General features: G+C 36.3%; 1 protein-coding gene across 2 annotated transcripts; it reads left to right on the top strand.

The window, feature by feature from the left end:
• Nucleotides 1-519: 519 nt before the first annotated feature.
• Nucleotides 520-2,816, top strand: LOC129775125 (transmembrane protein 216-like). Of its 2 annotated transcripts, none has more exons than XM_055779422.1 (4): nt 520-582; nt 646-718; nt 772-1,047; nt 1,245-2,816. In XM_055779422.1, exons 3-4 carry the CDS (start codon nt 828-830, stop codon nt 1,436-1,438), a joined length of 414 nt encoding a protein of 137 aa, XP_055635397.1. In that variant the 5' UTR covers nt 520-582; nt 646-718; nt 772-827; the 3' UTR covers nt 1,439-2,816. The 2 variants fall into 2 exon arrangements, with proteins under 2 accessions (XP_055635397.1, XP_055635398.1); XM_055779423.1 differs by having other exon boundaries at nt 526-588.
• Nucleotides 2,817-18,193: the final 15,377 nt, after the last annotated feature.

The following is an 18,193-nucleotide window of genomic DNA, read 5'->3' as shown; positions in this document are numbered from 1 at the left end:
TGATACAAAAGCAAAAGCAGCAGGTGTTCCATTTCCATAGTCTTTATTTTTAGATTTTCCAAAACAATACTCGGAACTTGACAGTTCAGTATAGTTGTATTGGTGAACCCGATCGCCAACCCACGAAACATCTCAGTGCGAAACTAACAGCTTTTGGGGCGAACCTAGTACGACACTAGGTTGAAACTTCGCTATTAGTATCGTGCATAGCAGGGTCGTGATATATACCAAATGCAATCGATTTATACATATGCACACCTTGAGGCGAACCAGCCCAGGAGGCTGAAAGCCTCTCAAATAAAGAATTTAAAAAAATACATATGCACAGAATTGCTAGATGCGTCCCCTTGTTTGCTACAAAAATACATCTCTAGTCGACTGTGGTCTAAAACTCCAATCAACAATTACATTTTTTGAATAGTGTAAATATTTTGTGAACGTAATAACTGGGAAACCTAGCAAGTTATCAACTTCTGATCTAGTACTGCATTTGGCCAGTCTTTAGTACACATTGTATGATGTAGTTCTAAAAATAAACATTTTCCATCAAAACTGGGCAAGTATTTTCTACCGCTTAAAAAGGTTCAGGTTGTAGTTTTGAAAAATCATCAATTATTTACTTCTTTTATTGCGATTTATTTCCAGGTTAAATTGCTCATAGAGCGCTACACTGTTCACACCACCGTGTGATAGGTTTCAATGCACTACCCATTGCTCAGTAGGTACTATTGCTTCTATTAAAAACAGCTATTCATTACTTATTTTCTACAGAATAGTTTAATTAGTCGGGATCGTCGGCTATACTGGAGTAGAAAACAAATACTGAAATGGGCAACCCGAGTTTAACCTATGAGATTCTCCTGTATTTGAATTCTTTCTATTTTGGGATGTTCGCAACGTGTGAGCTAGGAATGATGACTCTTAAGGCAGTGAACCTCAAATATCCGGAGCAAATTCTGATGCGGGAGACGTGCATCCTGCTGTCACTTTGCTTGATTGAAACGATACGAATAATCCTAGGCCGGAAAGGCAGTCTCAGCGATTATGGTAACTGGAAACTAATGCTGCAAATTTTTCCTTGAACGAATTAGAAGCAGTAGCTTTCAACTTCCACGAAATGAAGAAGGATGTTCAGTTGAAAGTACTGGTTCACGGTTCTGGAAATGGAGATAAATGTCTCCATGAGTATTAAAAAATAATCCTTGATAGAACAAAATCAAACTATCCAATTTGTATCATTTCAGGCTGGCAAGTAATTTTATCGGTTTTCCTTACAATTCCTTGCGCATTGGGGGTAGGATACCTTCTGTTTTATCAACTACACCGATTACGCCTCGAATACATCCTATGTGCCTTAATGTTATCTCTTCAAGCAGCCGAGATACTGTTTGCGATATTGTTCGTATTCACACTCTGCCGTCCAGTCTCATACGATTAGACCAATTGGATTCATCATAGGCGATCCAGATTATAAATGAAAATGTTGGTAAGAGTGAGTGAATTCGTTGATTCACTTCGTCTGCATTAAAATTCGATTGTTTCATCCATGATTGAGCAGAGTACAACAGTATCGTGTTTAAGAATTAAGTCTCATTACAGCTGTAGCATACAAGATTTGAAGCTCTCTTCATGCTAAACTTTTCTCGCGCTGTCCAAACATTTTTTTTAAAGCCAAAACACAGCCAAATCGCTGTTTCAGCAGACAATACGATTCCAATGAAGAATGGAAATGAAATCAAGATTATCGTTTGTCATGAAACCGATTATTTAAAACTCGAAATACTTCAAGCGATAATACACGCACTTATTTATATGTTAAGAAAATCTTTATTTGATTCTCCGTATCAATTGGTACTTTTAAGTGAATTTGTAGTTTTAACGTAGCTTATGAGTAATCGATCTGAACCATTGTTTTTATCTGTTTGAGCCAACCCTAGAATCTAGTCACACGACCAAAGGATATCGATACAATTTCATCTTCTATGTCTCTATTTATCTGTTTTTACGTGTACTAATGTGTAACTTGAAGAACTAAAAATCCTAAACTTAAATATCAATTGATTTAATAGATGAGAAATACTCAAATAAAAACTATATACGGGTTGAGAAACCTTTCATATTATATCTTTAAAATAATAGCCGTCTAGTGATGAACATGAGAGGAAGACAGATGTTTTTGCGTTTGAAACAACTTTGATTCGTTAGTTCAAAACATAGTACTGTAAGGTTTAAGGCTAGGAATTATGGAAATATTGAACAGACCATTTTAGAACGTTTATACCGAAAACATACGAGACGCGAATAGGAACTAATTGTATAGGAACTTTCAAAATTCATAATATGTAAAAGAAAGAGTTTCAGCGTAATACATGCAGATTTAAAGCATAACATTTTAAATCGAGAATCCTAATATTTTTATAAGGGAAACCAACTAACATACGAACGTTTTACGACTATTACACACTACGGCGTCGGTTTAATCTTCGCTGCAGAGTAAATGTTCTTTTTTAATCCCAAAGCTGTGGCAAATATTTATGAACATTGCTCATTATACCTCAAGAACAACAAATAAAAAATAACGATTCGTTACGTTCAAGACATCTAGGTTTTGTAGAGGTATGGCCCTAGAAATAACTTACACCAAAATCCAGCCTGTATGGCATGCGTAACTTGGTGTTTAGATATGATGTTCTTTCTTCTATAGTTTACCGTAGCATGTATGCGGAAGCATAACGCAATACAAGACAAAAAATATTCAGTACTGTATCGTCTTTGTTATTATCACTCAAAATAAAAGACTTTTCAATAAAAAATTACGCCAACGAGTAATCAGTCGCAAAACCTATTATGTACTTGCATGGACGAACAAAAAAGAACGCAACTTTTAATTTTGAATACACGAATACATCACCATTGAGAACAAAATTTTTTGTATGTTATCACATGAAAGATGCGGAACCTTTAAACGAAAGAATATCGTGTCAAAGCAACTTTATAAACATAGATTTATGACCTTTATATTAAACCCACTGAAAATGACAAATTTTTGTTCCTATTAGCATCGATTTGAAGTGTTTAAAATAAAAAAAAATCTCTCAGGAAAAAAGAATTCAGAATAGGCTCTCAGTATTATGTTTATGTTCCAGGTTGAAACAAGGAAAACTCCGGGAAAGAAAAATCAGTACAGAGAATCAAAACGGGTACTTTCGTATTAGCGTCACCCGAGCCGAAATATAATAGATAGCATTTTTATTATTCGCACTGGCATTCAAATATTATTTGTATTGTTGTTGCCTTGTTGAATGCAGTGTTTTGTCATTTTTTAGTGCTACGAAAATGCTACGTATTTGGGATTTGGGGTATTTAAGGTTAAACGCCACCGGAGCGCAATTTTCATTATGAATTGGTTTTTCTTAATTAAATTTATTCTGAGGTCAACGTAACGCAACGTAATCAATCGAGGATAAGGAACAGAGGCGGCCCTAAGCCGCCGAGGTGACGCAATCCGAGTCGGCCGCCGACCCGCCGAACCGCCGAAGCGGCGGCCTTTCGCAAACAAACCTGTGTTCCATCGATTGCCCGGTTAGTTTGAAACATAGGAGACGATCCTTTAGTTAGGTCGGACGTCGGACGGCATACGTTTGCCCGGTTAAGTAATTGCAATCTATTGTATGGAGCCGAAATACGGCTAATACGAAAGTACCTCAAAACGATTACATACATCTGAGTGGCATAACAATTCCATCCTACAACATCATTGAACCCTTTCCAGTATTCGTATTGGACACACAAATATCACGCATCCGCGATGACAATTGTATAATGTCGTGTTTTCTTAGACGCGATTTTGAGTCAAATTACTCTCTATCGGAATTTGGAGACCCGCAAGCAGTTTTAAATTGTTAAAATTCTTACTTTGTGTTGTTTGATTACTTAAAACAGGTAGTCATGATCCTTACTCGAACATTTTTTGATAAATTCCCGGTTATTCCCGCTAAAAATCATTATAATATGAAAACATTATCAGACACAATTTTAATTTTGAGATTTTTCTCCATTCGTTAAATTATATAATTCCCAATTGCGTAGAATGCATATTTGGTACGGGAAGGTAAATATTTATTCATACTTTTCAACTTTTCCGTTCCAAATATGTGAAAATCACATTTTTTGCAAGTGGTAAAAAAACTCATACGTCAAATGTGGCTTAAGATAATTATATATTTCTAGCTGACCCGGCAAACTTCGTCCCGCCCAAAATTTGTTTTTTTATCAATACCTCCAAACATTCACGTTTTCTTACTATGAGCAAGTTCATGGGTCCAATCGCAGAACTGTTCATTGATTGATCTTCTAATCGACTCCGTTGAATTTTGTATGGCAACTCCCCCTTAGAGAGACGGGGTGGAGTGTCTAACCGTCGTAAAAACATTTATTGTACCCTAAAACATTCATATGCCAAATTTGGTTTCATTTGCTTGATTAATTCTCGAGTAATGCAGAAATTTGTGTTTCATTTGTATAGCATGTAGAGAGTGGAGTGTCTAACTACCGTTAAAACATTTTTTGCACCCTGAAACATTCACATGCCAAATTTGGTTTCATTTTCTTGATTAATTCTCAAGTTATGCAGAAATTTGAGTTTCATTTGTATGGCAGCCCCCCTTAGAGAGGGGGTGGAGAGTCTAACCACCATAGAAACATTTATTGTACCCTAAAACATTCATATGCCAAATTTGGTTTCATTTGCTTGATTAATTCTCGAGTAATGCAGAAATTTGTGTTTCATTTGTATGGCAGCCCTGGAGGCGATCTGGCGTAGTGGTAACATCCATGCCTCTCACGCTAAAGGTCACGAGTTCAATTCTCACTCCCGACATTCTTCCTAAAAAGGAAGTAAAAGTGACGAACCAGCCAAATGAGTTGAAAATCACTATAATACAGATAAAAAAAAAAAAAAAAATGTATGGCAGCCCCCCTTAGAAAGGGTGGTGGGGTCTCAAACTATCACGAAAACCTTCCCCGGCCCCAATTTTCATGTTGATCGGTTCAGTAGTTTCCGAGTCCATAAGAATCAGACAGACAGACAGAAATCCATTTTTATATATATATAGACTAGTTGACCCGCCAAACTTCGTTCCGCCCAAAATTATTTTTTTGACGTGGGATTACGTCTAACCGGAGTATATGGGGGGTAAAATGAAAACCTAAACACGGAACATGCAGGAAAAATGAAAGATTCCGAATGCTTATAACTTGAACATTTCTTACTGGATCGGAAAGAAGCTTGCATCAATTGACAGGAAATATTTCTACGCATCTATCGCAATTAATGAAATGTTATTCTGTATTAGATAAACAATTGAATAACTGTAATATGTTAAGCGTTATCTAAACGCCCTAACTACCTCGTTTTGATTGACCCGATTTGCGGTTTCCCCAACACAGCCATCATAACCAAGCAGCCTTGGGGAAATCGGCAATGTAAATACATGAAAGTATGGGAATTTTTGTTCTCACCGAAATGTGTTCCCTAACACAGACTTCAAAACCAAGCAGTGTTGGACAAATCGGCATTGCAAATACATGAAAGTCAGGGGTGTTTTTGTTCCGACTGAAATGTGTTTCCCCAACACAGACTTCAGAACCAAGGAGCGTGGGTAAAGTGGCATTACAAATACATGCAACTCGGGGGCATTTTTGTTCCGGTTGAAATGTGTTTCCCCAACACAGACTTCAGAACCAAGGTGTCTTAGGAAATTGACATTGCAAATTCATGCAAGTCGGGGGTATTTTTGTACACGCTTGCCTTTGTGCAGACTAGAATATGTTTCCTTAACATGCTCTTCTAAACTTAGGAACCTGGGAAAATCTTGCAGACATTAGAGGCAAATGAACATTCAAATTTAAAGGCTCTATAATATGAAAGGTATAAGTTGAAGTTGTTGATTCATGCAAGCCGGGGTACTTTTGGACCCGCATTATTTTTTGCACTCCGAAAAGTTTTTTCCTAACACGGATTACAAAAACGGGTACGAACACAACGCTTTGGTTCGGTTATTCAAGATTGCATTGAAGGATATGCCTTCATATCTTCTGCTCACTGAATTTCTGATACTAAGTAGCTGAAGTACATCAAATTAAGCAAATTCGCGGTTCGAGAAGTATGTACACTTGAGAGATGCAAACTTCAGATGGAAATGTAAACTATTATAATCGTTTGATAATTCTTCCGTTCACATATTTTATCCTAGGCATCATACAAAACGTAAAATCACTGTCATTAAATTTACTTGTAACGAAGAACATGATCTATCACAATGCATGAATTGACCTTACATTACATTCATTCAATCTCTTTACTCACAAAGCAAATATATTGAATTCGATTGAATCCGAAAATTGTCTCATTCAATCAAAAATTTATTAAATACAAACAAATGATTGCTAAGCTAAGCTAGTCCCACGTCAACTTTGCGGTTATATCATAGATATAAAACACCCATTTTTTTTTTGTTATTAATACCTTCAAACCTTCACGTTTAATTGGTCCAATCGCAGAACTTTTGATTGATTGATTTTCTAATTGACCCTTTACAATTTCCTTTTACTATAAATTTCCTAGTACTTCTACCAAAACTTGCCATTGTAATATCTAATTATTTTTAGACACAATTCTCGTTCAAGATTTCTCAATCACTTGCAAATAACATGTTTCTCCCTTACATGGAATACATATTTGATATAGAAAATATAATAAAATTATGACATCTCAGGCATGACGATTGTGCTTACCCCTTTGCTTGATTAGTTCTCGGAATATGTAGAAATTTGTGTTTCATTCTGATAATGGTTTTATATTATTATAAATAGATTTTTCTGAGTCTATTGAGATAATTCGAATACTATCCGAGTAAGGCCGGTGCGTTGCGATCCGACACGATTAATTGGAGCTCATCGTCTGCTATGACATACTGATCTCTTCAGATCGCGCGTTTTTTGATGTTACATCCCACCCCATTCTACATGTAAACAACCCAGCAGAAGGATGCCAGATGTGACAACATGTCTTCATTTTTTTTTTATTTATCCCTTTTGCTTATTTTAGGCTCATTGGCATTTTAGCTGTAACAGAGCCGAATTTTAATCGTGTACATGTCACATATTTATCATATCTATAATTAGCACATTACACAGTTGCCATTTTTCGGCGTTAGAGTATTCCCTTCTATACCATTGCAAATGGTACAAATTTACACAGTAGCCATTTAGGCGTAAGAGTTTTCTATCTGTTCTTCCATTATCCAGTTAAGACTGGACAGCGGAGACAGTCGTTGATCCATTGTTGAGTTATTTATAGAACAGCAGCCCGATGTTTCTTGCAGAGCAGAGCAGTTGTATGGATGAATTCGACCGTGGATCGATCTCCATCGCTGATGATTGTTGCGTGGACGTAGTTATTCTGTAACAACACAAAGATGGTCAATGGGGGCCCTGAGTTTTGAACTCACGATCGATCGCTTACTAAGCGAACGCGCAACCAATGTGGCTACGGAGACCCCCATGTCTTCATTTTGTAAACAGTTGAATAGTGATATCGTTTCATCCGCGAACGTGGTAAATCGAAAGCCCTTAACGTAACGTTTTCATTATATGCGTTGTGTAAATTAGAATAAAGGTATATTATTTATCTAACAAAACGAAAATGATAAGTTGAATCAATTTTTATTTTCGTTCGATTAGTTCGATTGTGAAGATATTTATGAAAATCGTCTGGTAACCATCACTTGCGTATGAGTTTATAATAATTCAATTTCAATAACATTTTGACATGTCAGTAATCACACCTTATGTTTGATTACGTGTGAATGATGTTTATATGCTATTGTGTTATAATTTATCTTATGTGAATAAGACATTTTTTTTTCAAATATCCGGTATCCGACCGAATAGTGACTCACTAAAACATTTTTCCTCGCTGCACTTTGAATATTGGTTTGATTTTCGAATAACCAAAAACGTAAAAAAGTGATTTATAAATATACATATTTATATTTTCAACTGTTATAGTTAAAATTTTATCAAGTGTAAAAGGTGTTCTTCCTCATGTAAATGATTATGTTCTCTAAAGTTGAAGTCGATCTCTTCCCTAGCTACCACAACCTTATAAAGGATTAATGCAGAATCTTCGAAAAAGTAAAACCTAATATATGGTGTGGAACGCGAAAATTCTCCAAGCGATGGCGGAAGGAGTACAGTAATAATTCGATAACTAAACCTGGTTTAGCTGGACTGCTTTTTAACTGGGCGAACGTTCACAGGGCTTCGGTTCAGTTAAAAAGCAGAACTTTGTAAACAATTGACGCTATATTAATAGCGAGTTCGTTTTTGTTCAGTTTCAACCCCAGTTCCAATCTAACTGCTGTCAAAACGTCTTTTTTATTCACTCGATTTCAACCTATTTTTGCACTAGATTCAACTCGAAAGCTGTTGAGTTCGCACTCGGGTTCACCAATACAACTATACTGAAATGTTAAGTTCCGAATAAATACTATGAAAATGGAAAACATGCTGCTTTTGCTTTTGTATTATTAGAATCGTAATCCAATTCGGATTCTGATTTTGAAGGGTAGGGGAGCCGCGGGTAAGACGGACAGTGGGGGTATAATGGACAGGTGGTTGATTTGTATAGTTGCATTATGAATTTAAAATTTCTGTTGATGGGAAACCCTTCTACATGCTATTCTATAATATTTAAATCATCATATGACAACGAATACTGGTCAAAAGTGGAATAGAGAAACAAAAATCGAACATGATTCCGCGTGTGGATGTAACTTTCGCGGCTTCGATATTAAGCATTTTGAGTGGTTTAATTGCAAAACTGAATTTGCTGATGGTTATATTTCGGTTTGTGAGTTGACAGAGAAGCGATATTAGGTATGTACGGAAAAGTAAATTCATTCGTAAGTGGTAAATTTATATTATTGAATTGAGTCACTTCCATAATCACATCCAATGTATGATGGAAAGTAAAGGGAAGATGATGATGTTGGATTAAAGAGGCTTTAAACTTTTCAGTTCATTCGCCTCTAGAAATATGAAGGGAAGAATATTGAACTCTTTTTTTATATTGCTTTCTCTTCTTGTTCCATTTCAGTTACTGGACGCACAAACACTGAGATAGAGTGAAATTATTCCTCTCGCGAGCGAGAAACCTCTACGCTTCGTATATTATGAACCTGTCCATATCCCCCCACTACATGTCCATTATACCCGCACCGATAAAAATGTTCCACTTTTCGGATTGTTTTATTTTCAGTAAAAAAACATGGAAAAACACATTTTTATAAAACATTTGGCCTGTTATTTCGAAAACCAGTATATTGAACTGTAAGAAACTGCTTTTAAAGATACAATTTAAGTTTTCCTTAACACGTTCGTCGCCCAAAGCGACTTTTCTGAGTTTCTTGCGGAGCCCAACTTGCGGATAGATTATTAAATGAAAATCAAACTTAGTTTGTAGACAACTTTTACATGATCTAGCAAAATTTTATTTAATTTGAAGATGAGTTGACAACAATAACACATGCCAAAATCATATTATATGGGTTTTGCAAAAAGCTGCAGTAAAAATCATCCACACTCTAACGCCACACTGACGGGGCGACGAAAGTGTTAACATGTCCGTCTTACCCCCATCTCCCCTATATTCGCGTAGACGGCATTATGCTTCGTGTACTTTCATTGGGAGGCGAAATTAATTATGGATTTTCAGGTGGAATAAACATGCCCCGATTCCCGTTCTGGTCGGGGGAATTTTTCTTCAAAGAAATTTCCTCCGACTTGCACTGTTATCACGCGTATTCTAGAGCTTGCCACTCAGAATGCATTCAAGGCGTGTTATTTGGCATAGAAATCTCAACTAAGTACTAATAAAAATGACGCAAGTAATACTACGTTGAGACGGCGAAGTTCCTCTAGGAATGTTAGTGCCATTGAAGAAGAAGAAGAAGAAACATGCTTTTAAAATAGAAAATATGAATGAAAATTTACTTTAACGTATCATATCATAGTAAACGAAAACTGTGTCTTATGATGATTTTATATTATAATCGGAATTATTTGTGGAACAAAACAGGAAATGTATCGGCAAATGGTTGAGTGAGTGTCAGGACTGCATGTGTTAGGTATTAAAACAACATGAAGTAGAAATTTTCATTCAAACTCTTATAATTTTACACTGCACTTGGTCCTTCTGATCTGATAGAGAATAATTTACCTCCCAAGCACTAATATCGCCACCAGACGTCGGCACTTTACATTTGTCATCGTCACAAATCAGACTACATAACGAACACCAACAAACCGCCTCATTCGTGAACCAGAGAACTTTTTTTTATTACAGAGTCAGTTTGGGACTAACTCAGTTTCAGAAACGAACTCGCTATAAATTTGAAGATTTGGTGTGAGGGGCATTGGAGTGTAGTTTGAGATGTTATAAAAATTGACATAATATTCGCATGAAATAATTTCCCCGAACAATATATCATACCTGTTGTCGCAACGAATGCCAAACTTCCAGTGGAAACCTTTTTTTATTCAATTTAACGATCAACGCGAATCAAACAATTCATTAAAGTTCCCTTCGATTTAATTTGACGTTTTACATGCCGGTCCAGTTAGAAAGCGAATGTCGATAACTGGTCTTTCGTTTCTGGTTTAGTTACCGAATGATTACTGTATTGTATTACGTTGATGACAACAGTCGAGTTTAGACATTGTAACTAATAACAATATCCTATTTGGTTAATTGAGATGAATGGAAAATCTCCTCTGATCAATAATATTTTAAGGTGGACAAATAGATCACTAGACATCAGTGCCTGCCGTCTCATTAATTTTCTCAAATTACTTGTTGTGTTTATTTTTTGTTAATATAAACAAAATAAAAATAAACCCAAACATAACATGGAATAAAGTGCAAATCGTTTAATTTCTTCTTAAAAAAATTAAGAAATGTCCACGTGAATAATAGTGGGTGGGATTTAGAAAATGTCGCTGCTCGTCCACGGAAGGGGAGTGTGGTGTCTGCAATAATGCTTTATCGGTCCACGGGGTATATGGACAGCCCCTAGTTATATTTCCTAAGCGCGTTTTGACAATTCGGGACATCGAAGCTGAGTTTGACAGCCAGTTTATATGAAGCAAAGATAAACAAAACGCAAAGCAAAAAGTGGTGGATTTTAACAAGTAGTTTCACAACTGTAATGAATTGATGTTGATAATGGTGAGCGTTGAATGGAAGAATAATGTTCTACAGAGCTAATTAGGTTGAAATATATACACTAGCAACATTAGAAACATCTTTTTATTGCTGTAGAAAATGACGCTTTTTATGCGGCGGGAAAAGTGAACACAATTTCAGAAACAAAATTATCAATGAAAATCTAATTGTCCGTATCAAATGAATATTCTAAGTAAAAGTGTAACGAGTTTTGTAATCGTGAGCGAAAACAGTGATTTTTTTCGCGTTTTTTTCATGATGAATTATTGGGAGAAAACGCAACATGCAATGTATTTATGAGCCTGGAAGATATTTTTAATTTCACTGCCTGAAAAATTTCTCTATTGAAAGAAAAATTTTAACGCTTTCGCGTGAGTTCTGTTACAATACTAAAAAATTTATTCAAAAGTTTCACAATATATACATGGTTCCTTAAACTAAGATTGACGAGGAACATCTCCTCTCTCTCTCTTGAAAACCGATAACATATCGGTTTCGTTTAGATCATCTACCTTCCTTGTCCCTTCTTCTAGCGTATGGTAACGTGCAGTCTGAAACGGCTGCACTACCCTAAGAAAATACCTTAAGTTTATAGCACCTCGTCGGTGCGCCTATCTTATTCTTGGATTTCCCCTTTCCATCCTTCGCTCTAAATAACATCCTTTTATTTTATTACACCCTGCTGGTGTATCTGGCTGAGCGCAGCTAGGGATGGAAAAGGGTAATAAAAATGCATCCTAAATGATGCATGCATTAAATTGTTTACCGGACGCTATTTAAATATTCGTCCATTCTGAATTTATGACCGGCAATAATTTCGAACTACAAGCGTTTTCTAGCCTAACAAAACACTTGAGCTCTTACATCTTTTAATTGCCTTACATTGGTCCTTTCTAAACGTTTCTATACCTCGCTTGGAGGTCTTTTCTAAATATAATCTCAAATATTGCTTATCTTATGGATCTGTAACTCGATCCGCGATAAGCCTCAGCTGTCCGTAACATTCCGGACTCCGTAAATCTACTACATAGATTTACTCAATTATAGACAACTATCACGGTTTAAAATAATAGGAATATTTCTTGATTCTTCCTGAACTCTATTTAGCCGTATCATGTCTAATAACGAAGGCGGATCATCATTTCTTCTATTATTTTGTCTATTACTTCTTCTCTTTAATTTTATGTATACGTAAATTCCTACTATTATAATCATTGAAATAACAGTTATGGTACCTCCAAATGTATATACGTGTTTCTTTTTTATAAAATCGTCTTCAGGTATTACTGTATCCTTTATATCTACCTTTTCATATGGATTTCTACTCGAGATAGTTGTATTCAAATTTTCATTTATGTTTGGTTTTTCTAGTACATATGGTAGTTTCTGAATAGGTTTAAAAAATATTCTAGCTTCCCCGTTATGTCCAGATATTTGGGCATAACGAATAGTTTTTTCTGTTAGGATCTTACAATCTGGGAACAGTTCTATGATCGCGTTCTTATAAGGCGGTGACATGGCTGCATTATTACAATGGATTATTATCTTGCTAGGGTCGCTCGTTGTGTACAATATAGAGTTGATCTTATTCAATTTTGTTAACATGGTGTATGGTTCTTCCATCATCTTTGTTGAGCATTTTTGTTTTATCGTTTCATGAAGTAATGCTCCAGCTATGCAATCTGGAACTCTGGTTAATTCTGGCTGATTTACCACATAATGACTTTCATTAAGCTTTATTAAATTTCCATCTGGGTAAAAAAATTCATGTTTATTATTAATTGCTATTACATGGTGATCTATTTTTATAACACTTCCATTTTCAGGAATAGGGATTACATTGAATACTTCGAAGTTTTCCTTATTAATAATTACATTTTCCATTATTATATTTACTGTTCCATTTTCAATTTTAATGTTGTATTTAACTGCAAGTGGGTCTCTAAGGATTGAGTATCCTTCTGGTAATTGCTTCTTTATATTTTGAATTGCCTTTTGCATTTCATTTTCGGCTAAAGGGTGAGTCTTAATTATCCTGTATTTTCGAGTTATGCCATCAATCAATTGCAAAGCTAACGTTGTGGTCTCAAAACATTTTCTTGCGAATATATTAGTTCTTTCTTCGGAATACTTTCCCTTCAAAGATAACATTCCTTCATTTAGTCTACGAATTCTTACGCTTAATTCATCTCCCATATTTTTGCTTCTTTGATTCAATAGTCTCATGGTTTGTGAGATATCATGAAGTTTTTGCTCTTCGTGAATACGCAAAGACTGTACTTCGTCTTCCACATCATTACTCCCAAATAACAGGTCTTTCAAAAACCCAAGTATTCCACGACTCCTTTTTGATCGTGATAAAAAATTTATTTCTTGTTTTGCATTGTTACATTGTCGTTCTATCGACATTACAAGTTCTGTCAAAGCGCTGTCTTGAGTTACATTCCCCATGAACTTCAAGGTTCTTTCTAAGTTCGAATGAATAGAGTCTAGCATAGAAATATCGTCGTTAGGAATTAAGTTGGATACAATATTTGTCCTCCAAATTCCTCGCTTTACTATACATGACCCAACATGATCAAACATTAAACCCCCTTCCTCAATAGGCTGGATGTTGACGGCATTTGTCAAATTTACCAGTACTAGAATTGCCATTGCGGTTACGATAGCCTTTTGTATCGTGCCGGTATATGGTCTTATTTTACCTATGACTTTCTTTTTTGTTTGTGGCTTCGGTTTCAATTTTGACGCCAGCTCTTTTACATGCTCGATGTTAACCGTTTTTCTTACTCCCCATTCTTGAGGATTTCGCGGTCCCTTAATTTCCTCTTTACTCCCTGGGGCACTTTTAATTACTCCAACAAAGTTAAGAGGTGGTGAGGAAATAGTGGTATCTTTTGAGCTCTCGATTTCATTGTTCTTACTTACATCTAATACTGCTAATTTTACAGCTGGTCTAGTAATTTCACCTTTAATTGTTTCCACGGTAGCGGATCTAACTTGCCCATCCATATTAGTTGTTGTTCTTATCACCTTGCCCTTATGCCATTTACCTTTCTTTTCTTCATCGGCAAAAACCACGATATCCCCTACCTTTATAGGTTTAGTCTTCTCCAACCATTTATTTCTTTTAGTTAGGGTTGGGAGGTATTCTTTTATCCACCGATTCCAATATCCCTTAACAATTGATTGCGCTCTTTTCCAGTGTTGACGAGTTGCTTCTGCTTTGGAAACGTCGTCGATCGTAATGACAGCTTCACCAGCGCAACCTAACAGAAAGTGATTAGGAGTTAAAACCTCATCGTCTTCTGTATCTAAAGGAATATGCGTTAACGGGCGATTGTTAATGAGGAATTCAACTTCGGTTAGTATGGTTCTAAGTTCATACTCTGGTATGGTTTCTTGTTTTTGAGGTAAAAGGCTTTTAACTTCTCTCACCATTCTTTCCCATACTCCACCGAAATGCGGTGAAGCGGGAGGATTAAAATGCCATTTGACTCCGTCGTCTGATAGCCTTCTAAGAATTTTCTCAAATTCGTTTCTTGCTCCAATGAAATTAGTTCCATTGTCGCTGAACAACTCTTGCACTTTACCTCTACGATATTGTAAATTTCGGAAACATATAATAAAAGAGTCTGAGCTCATATCTTGTGCTAATTCGAGATGTACTGCTCTTGTTGTCATACAAGTAAACAAACATCCCCAACGTTTTTCAGTGCGTCTTCCAATAGACACGCCATAAGGGCCGAAATAATCTGTGCCTGTATACGTGAATGGCTTACAATATGGTGTAGTTCTAGAACGTGGTAGGGCTGCCATCATTGGAGGAATTGGCTCCGCAGACATATTTTTACAAAATTGGCACTTCCTTCTAACTGTCTTAATAGCAACTCTGATGTTTGTTATCCAGAATTTTTGTCGCACTGCCGCTATGGCAGTCTCCAGGTTTTTATGTCGATATTTTTCGTGATAATGACGTAATATCAAAGTGCTCACATAATGCTTGTAGGACAGAATGATAGGTGTTCTGGCTGAAGTTGGTAAACAGTTAGCGTTCTCAATACGTCCCTTTGATCTCATTATTCCATCCGTGCAAATTTCCGGGCTAAGTGCTCGAATTTCACTTCCCTTATGAATTTTCATTTTATTTTGTAAGAGTTCCATTTCTTTGGGATATGACTCCCATTGAGCCTTATATATTAAAACGAGCTCAGCATAATCCAGGTCCTCCTTGTCAATATTTTTATTGAAGCTTTGGTTCCTGCATTTTGATTTCAGCCAATCGATATATTTGAATGCAATTGCAACAGAACGCTTCAATCTCACAAAATCCGAACACCAATTTATGTGAATGCTTTTCAGACCACTAAACTCTTTCGATTGAATAGTGTGCAGTGGTCTTAATTCTTCGTCAGTGTCGCTTCTCTGAACTTCATTTGGCCAGTTTTCTTCATTATCATATAAGAACTGTGGGCCTGTAAACCAGATTGAATTACTATTTGATAATTTCGTAGCTTCATCCGCTGGATTATTCCTACTATTCACCCATTTCCACTGGTTTACGTATGTGGTTTCTAATATTTCTCCTATCCGTAAGGCAACAAACTGTTTGTACTTGCGTGGTTCTGAACGAATCCATGCTAATACAGTTTTGGAATCTGACCAAAATACTACTCTATCTATTGATAGACGTAGCTCGTTTTTTACTGTCTTAGCCAATCTGCTTCCTAATACAGCGGCTTGTAATTCGAGTCGTGGTATGGAAAGCGTTTTAGTTGGTGCGACTCTTGCCTTGGCAGCCACGATATTGACATCAATGTGTGACTCATATACACTCCTTAAGTATACTGCTGCTGCATAAGCATTCTCAGATGCATCAACGAAGACATGTAGTTCTCGTTCTTTTGGGTGAGAAGAATTGGCATATGAACGTGGTATTCTTATTGCTCTTGCTTCTTCCAGTTTTGTGTGCCAGTTCTCCCATTTTTTCTTTAGTGCTGGGTTTAATTGTTCATCCCATGTTATTCCACTTTTCCAGAGCTCCTGCATTAGAATTCGAGATTGAATTGTTATATGTGATAATAAACCAAGTGGATCGTAAACACTCATGCTTTGTGAAAGCAGTTTTCGTTTCGTAAACTCCTGTGTAACAGGAATATCCACCTTGTAGCGAATAAAATCCTTTTTTGTATCCCAATACACTCCGAGTACTTTTTCATATGATTCCTCAAATTTTCCTAATAAGTCTTCTTTAACTTCCGTTCTATTTTCTTCCGGGATTTGTCCCAATAGCTCATTACTGTTGGATATAAAATTTCTGATATTGAAGTGCCCATATTTGTGAATGGTAATAACTTCGTTCACAATTTTTGAGGCATTTTCTAAATCGTCGAAACTATCTAGGTAGTCATCCACGTAATGGTTGTTTTGAATGGCCTCTACTGCCTGAAGATGACTTTCTCTGAATTTCTCAGCATTTGTGTTTTTAACAAACTGTGCGCATGCGGGCGAGCAGGTAGCTCCAAAGGTCATCACTTGCATCACATACACGTCGGGATCTTCGTCAAAGTTTTCCCTAAATAAAAACCTTTGGGCATTTTGATCTTCCTTTCTTATTTTAACTTGATGAAACATTTCTTTGATGTCTCCAGTTATCGCAAATTTTCCTTCTCTAAATCGTATTAACACTCCAAATAGCGACGTCGTTGCATCCGGGCCTTGTAATAAATTCGTGTTTAGGGACTCTCCCTTAACCTTAGCAGCGGCATCAAAAACAAGCCGTGGCTTTATGGGCTGTTTATTTAGGTTCACAACTGTAAAGTGCGGTAAGTAAAATATTTTTGGATCACGTTGCTGCTGTTCTGTGGGAGTGAGTTTTCTAGCGTATCCCTTGGTTTCATATTCCTTTATTTTCTCAACATACCATTTACGTAGACATTGATTTTTACGCATTTTTGATTCTTGACCACGTAGTCTGTTCATGGCTGATTGATAGCTATGCGGAAATTGTACATCCTCCTGTTTCCAAAGCAGCCCAATTTCATAACTTCCTTCTTCATATTTCAAAGTGGAATTCATGATATCAATCGATCTTTTTTCATCGTTAGACATCAAGGTTTTTACAGGTACTTTTATCCCGAAATCTTCTAGGCTAAAATAATTTTCCATCATTTTATTGAAATAATCTGATGAATCAATTTCGTCGTTCATCAGCACGTGTCCTTTCAATTTTTTATGTTCGTTAGTTTGCCCGAACAAAACCCATCCGAGTTTAGTGTTCTGTGCGACTGGTTCATTAAATTTACCTGATCGCGTCTCCCTACCGCTTATCAAAAACGAATGCGGTAAACCTAACAGTATTTTTGGCATAGCATTTTCATATCCTTCGAGAGTTATATCTTCTAAGTGATTGTATTCTCGTCGTAATTCATGAATATTCATTGACTGTGAGGGAAGAGATAATTCCGACACAGTCCTCAAATTATGTATGTTATAACGTTGATTATTGCATCCTTGTATACTTAGGGAAATTTCTTCACTATCTAGTTCTTGCTGAGTTTCGCCATTAGTCCAAACCAGCGTTAAGGGGTTGTTACGCCCTTGTGTTCCAAGTTTATTTTTAATATCAGCGTGAATCAAACTTACTGATGACCCAGGGTCTAAAAATGCGAAAGTTTTAATTTCCTTTTTTCCGCAGCCCAATGTAACTGGAAGGATTTGATACAGTATTTTGTTCTCTTTATTTACATGACAATTAACGCTTTCTGTATTATTAAGGTTAGCATCTCTCTGAGTTGCTCTATGCAGTAATGCGTGGTGTCTAAGTTTGCATCCATCGATTCCACAAGGCTTTGCGATCCTGCAATCTTTTGCCATGTGGTTTGTATAATTACAACATGCTAAACA

The sequence above is a fragment of the Toxorhynchites rutilus genome, chromosome 3 (genome assembly GCF_029784135.1).
Source record: "Toxorhynchites rutilus septentrionalis strain SRP chromosome 3, ASM2978413v1, whole genome shotgun sequence".
NCBI classification, from domain to species: domain Eukaryota; kingdom Metazoa; phylum Arthropoda; class Insecta; order Diptera; family Culicidae; genus Toxorhynchites; species Toxorhynchites rutilus.
Note: the sequence above shows the minus strand (reverse complement) of the source record. Positions and strands in the feature narration are given on the sequence as shown.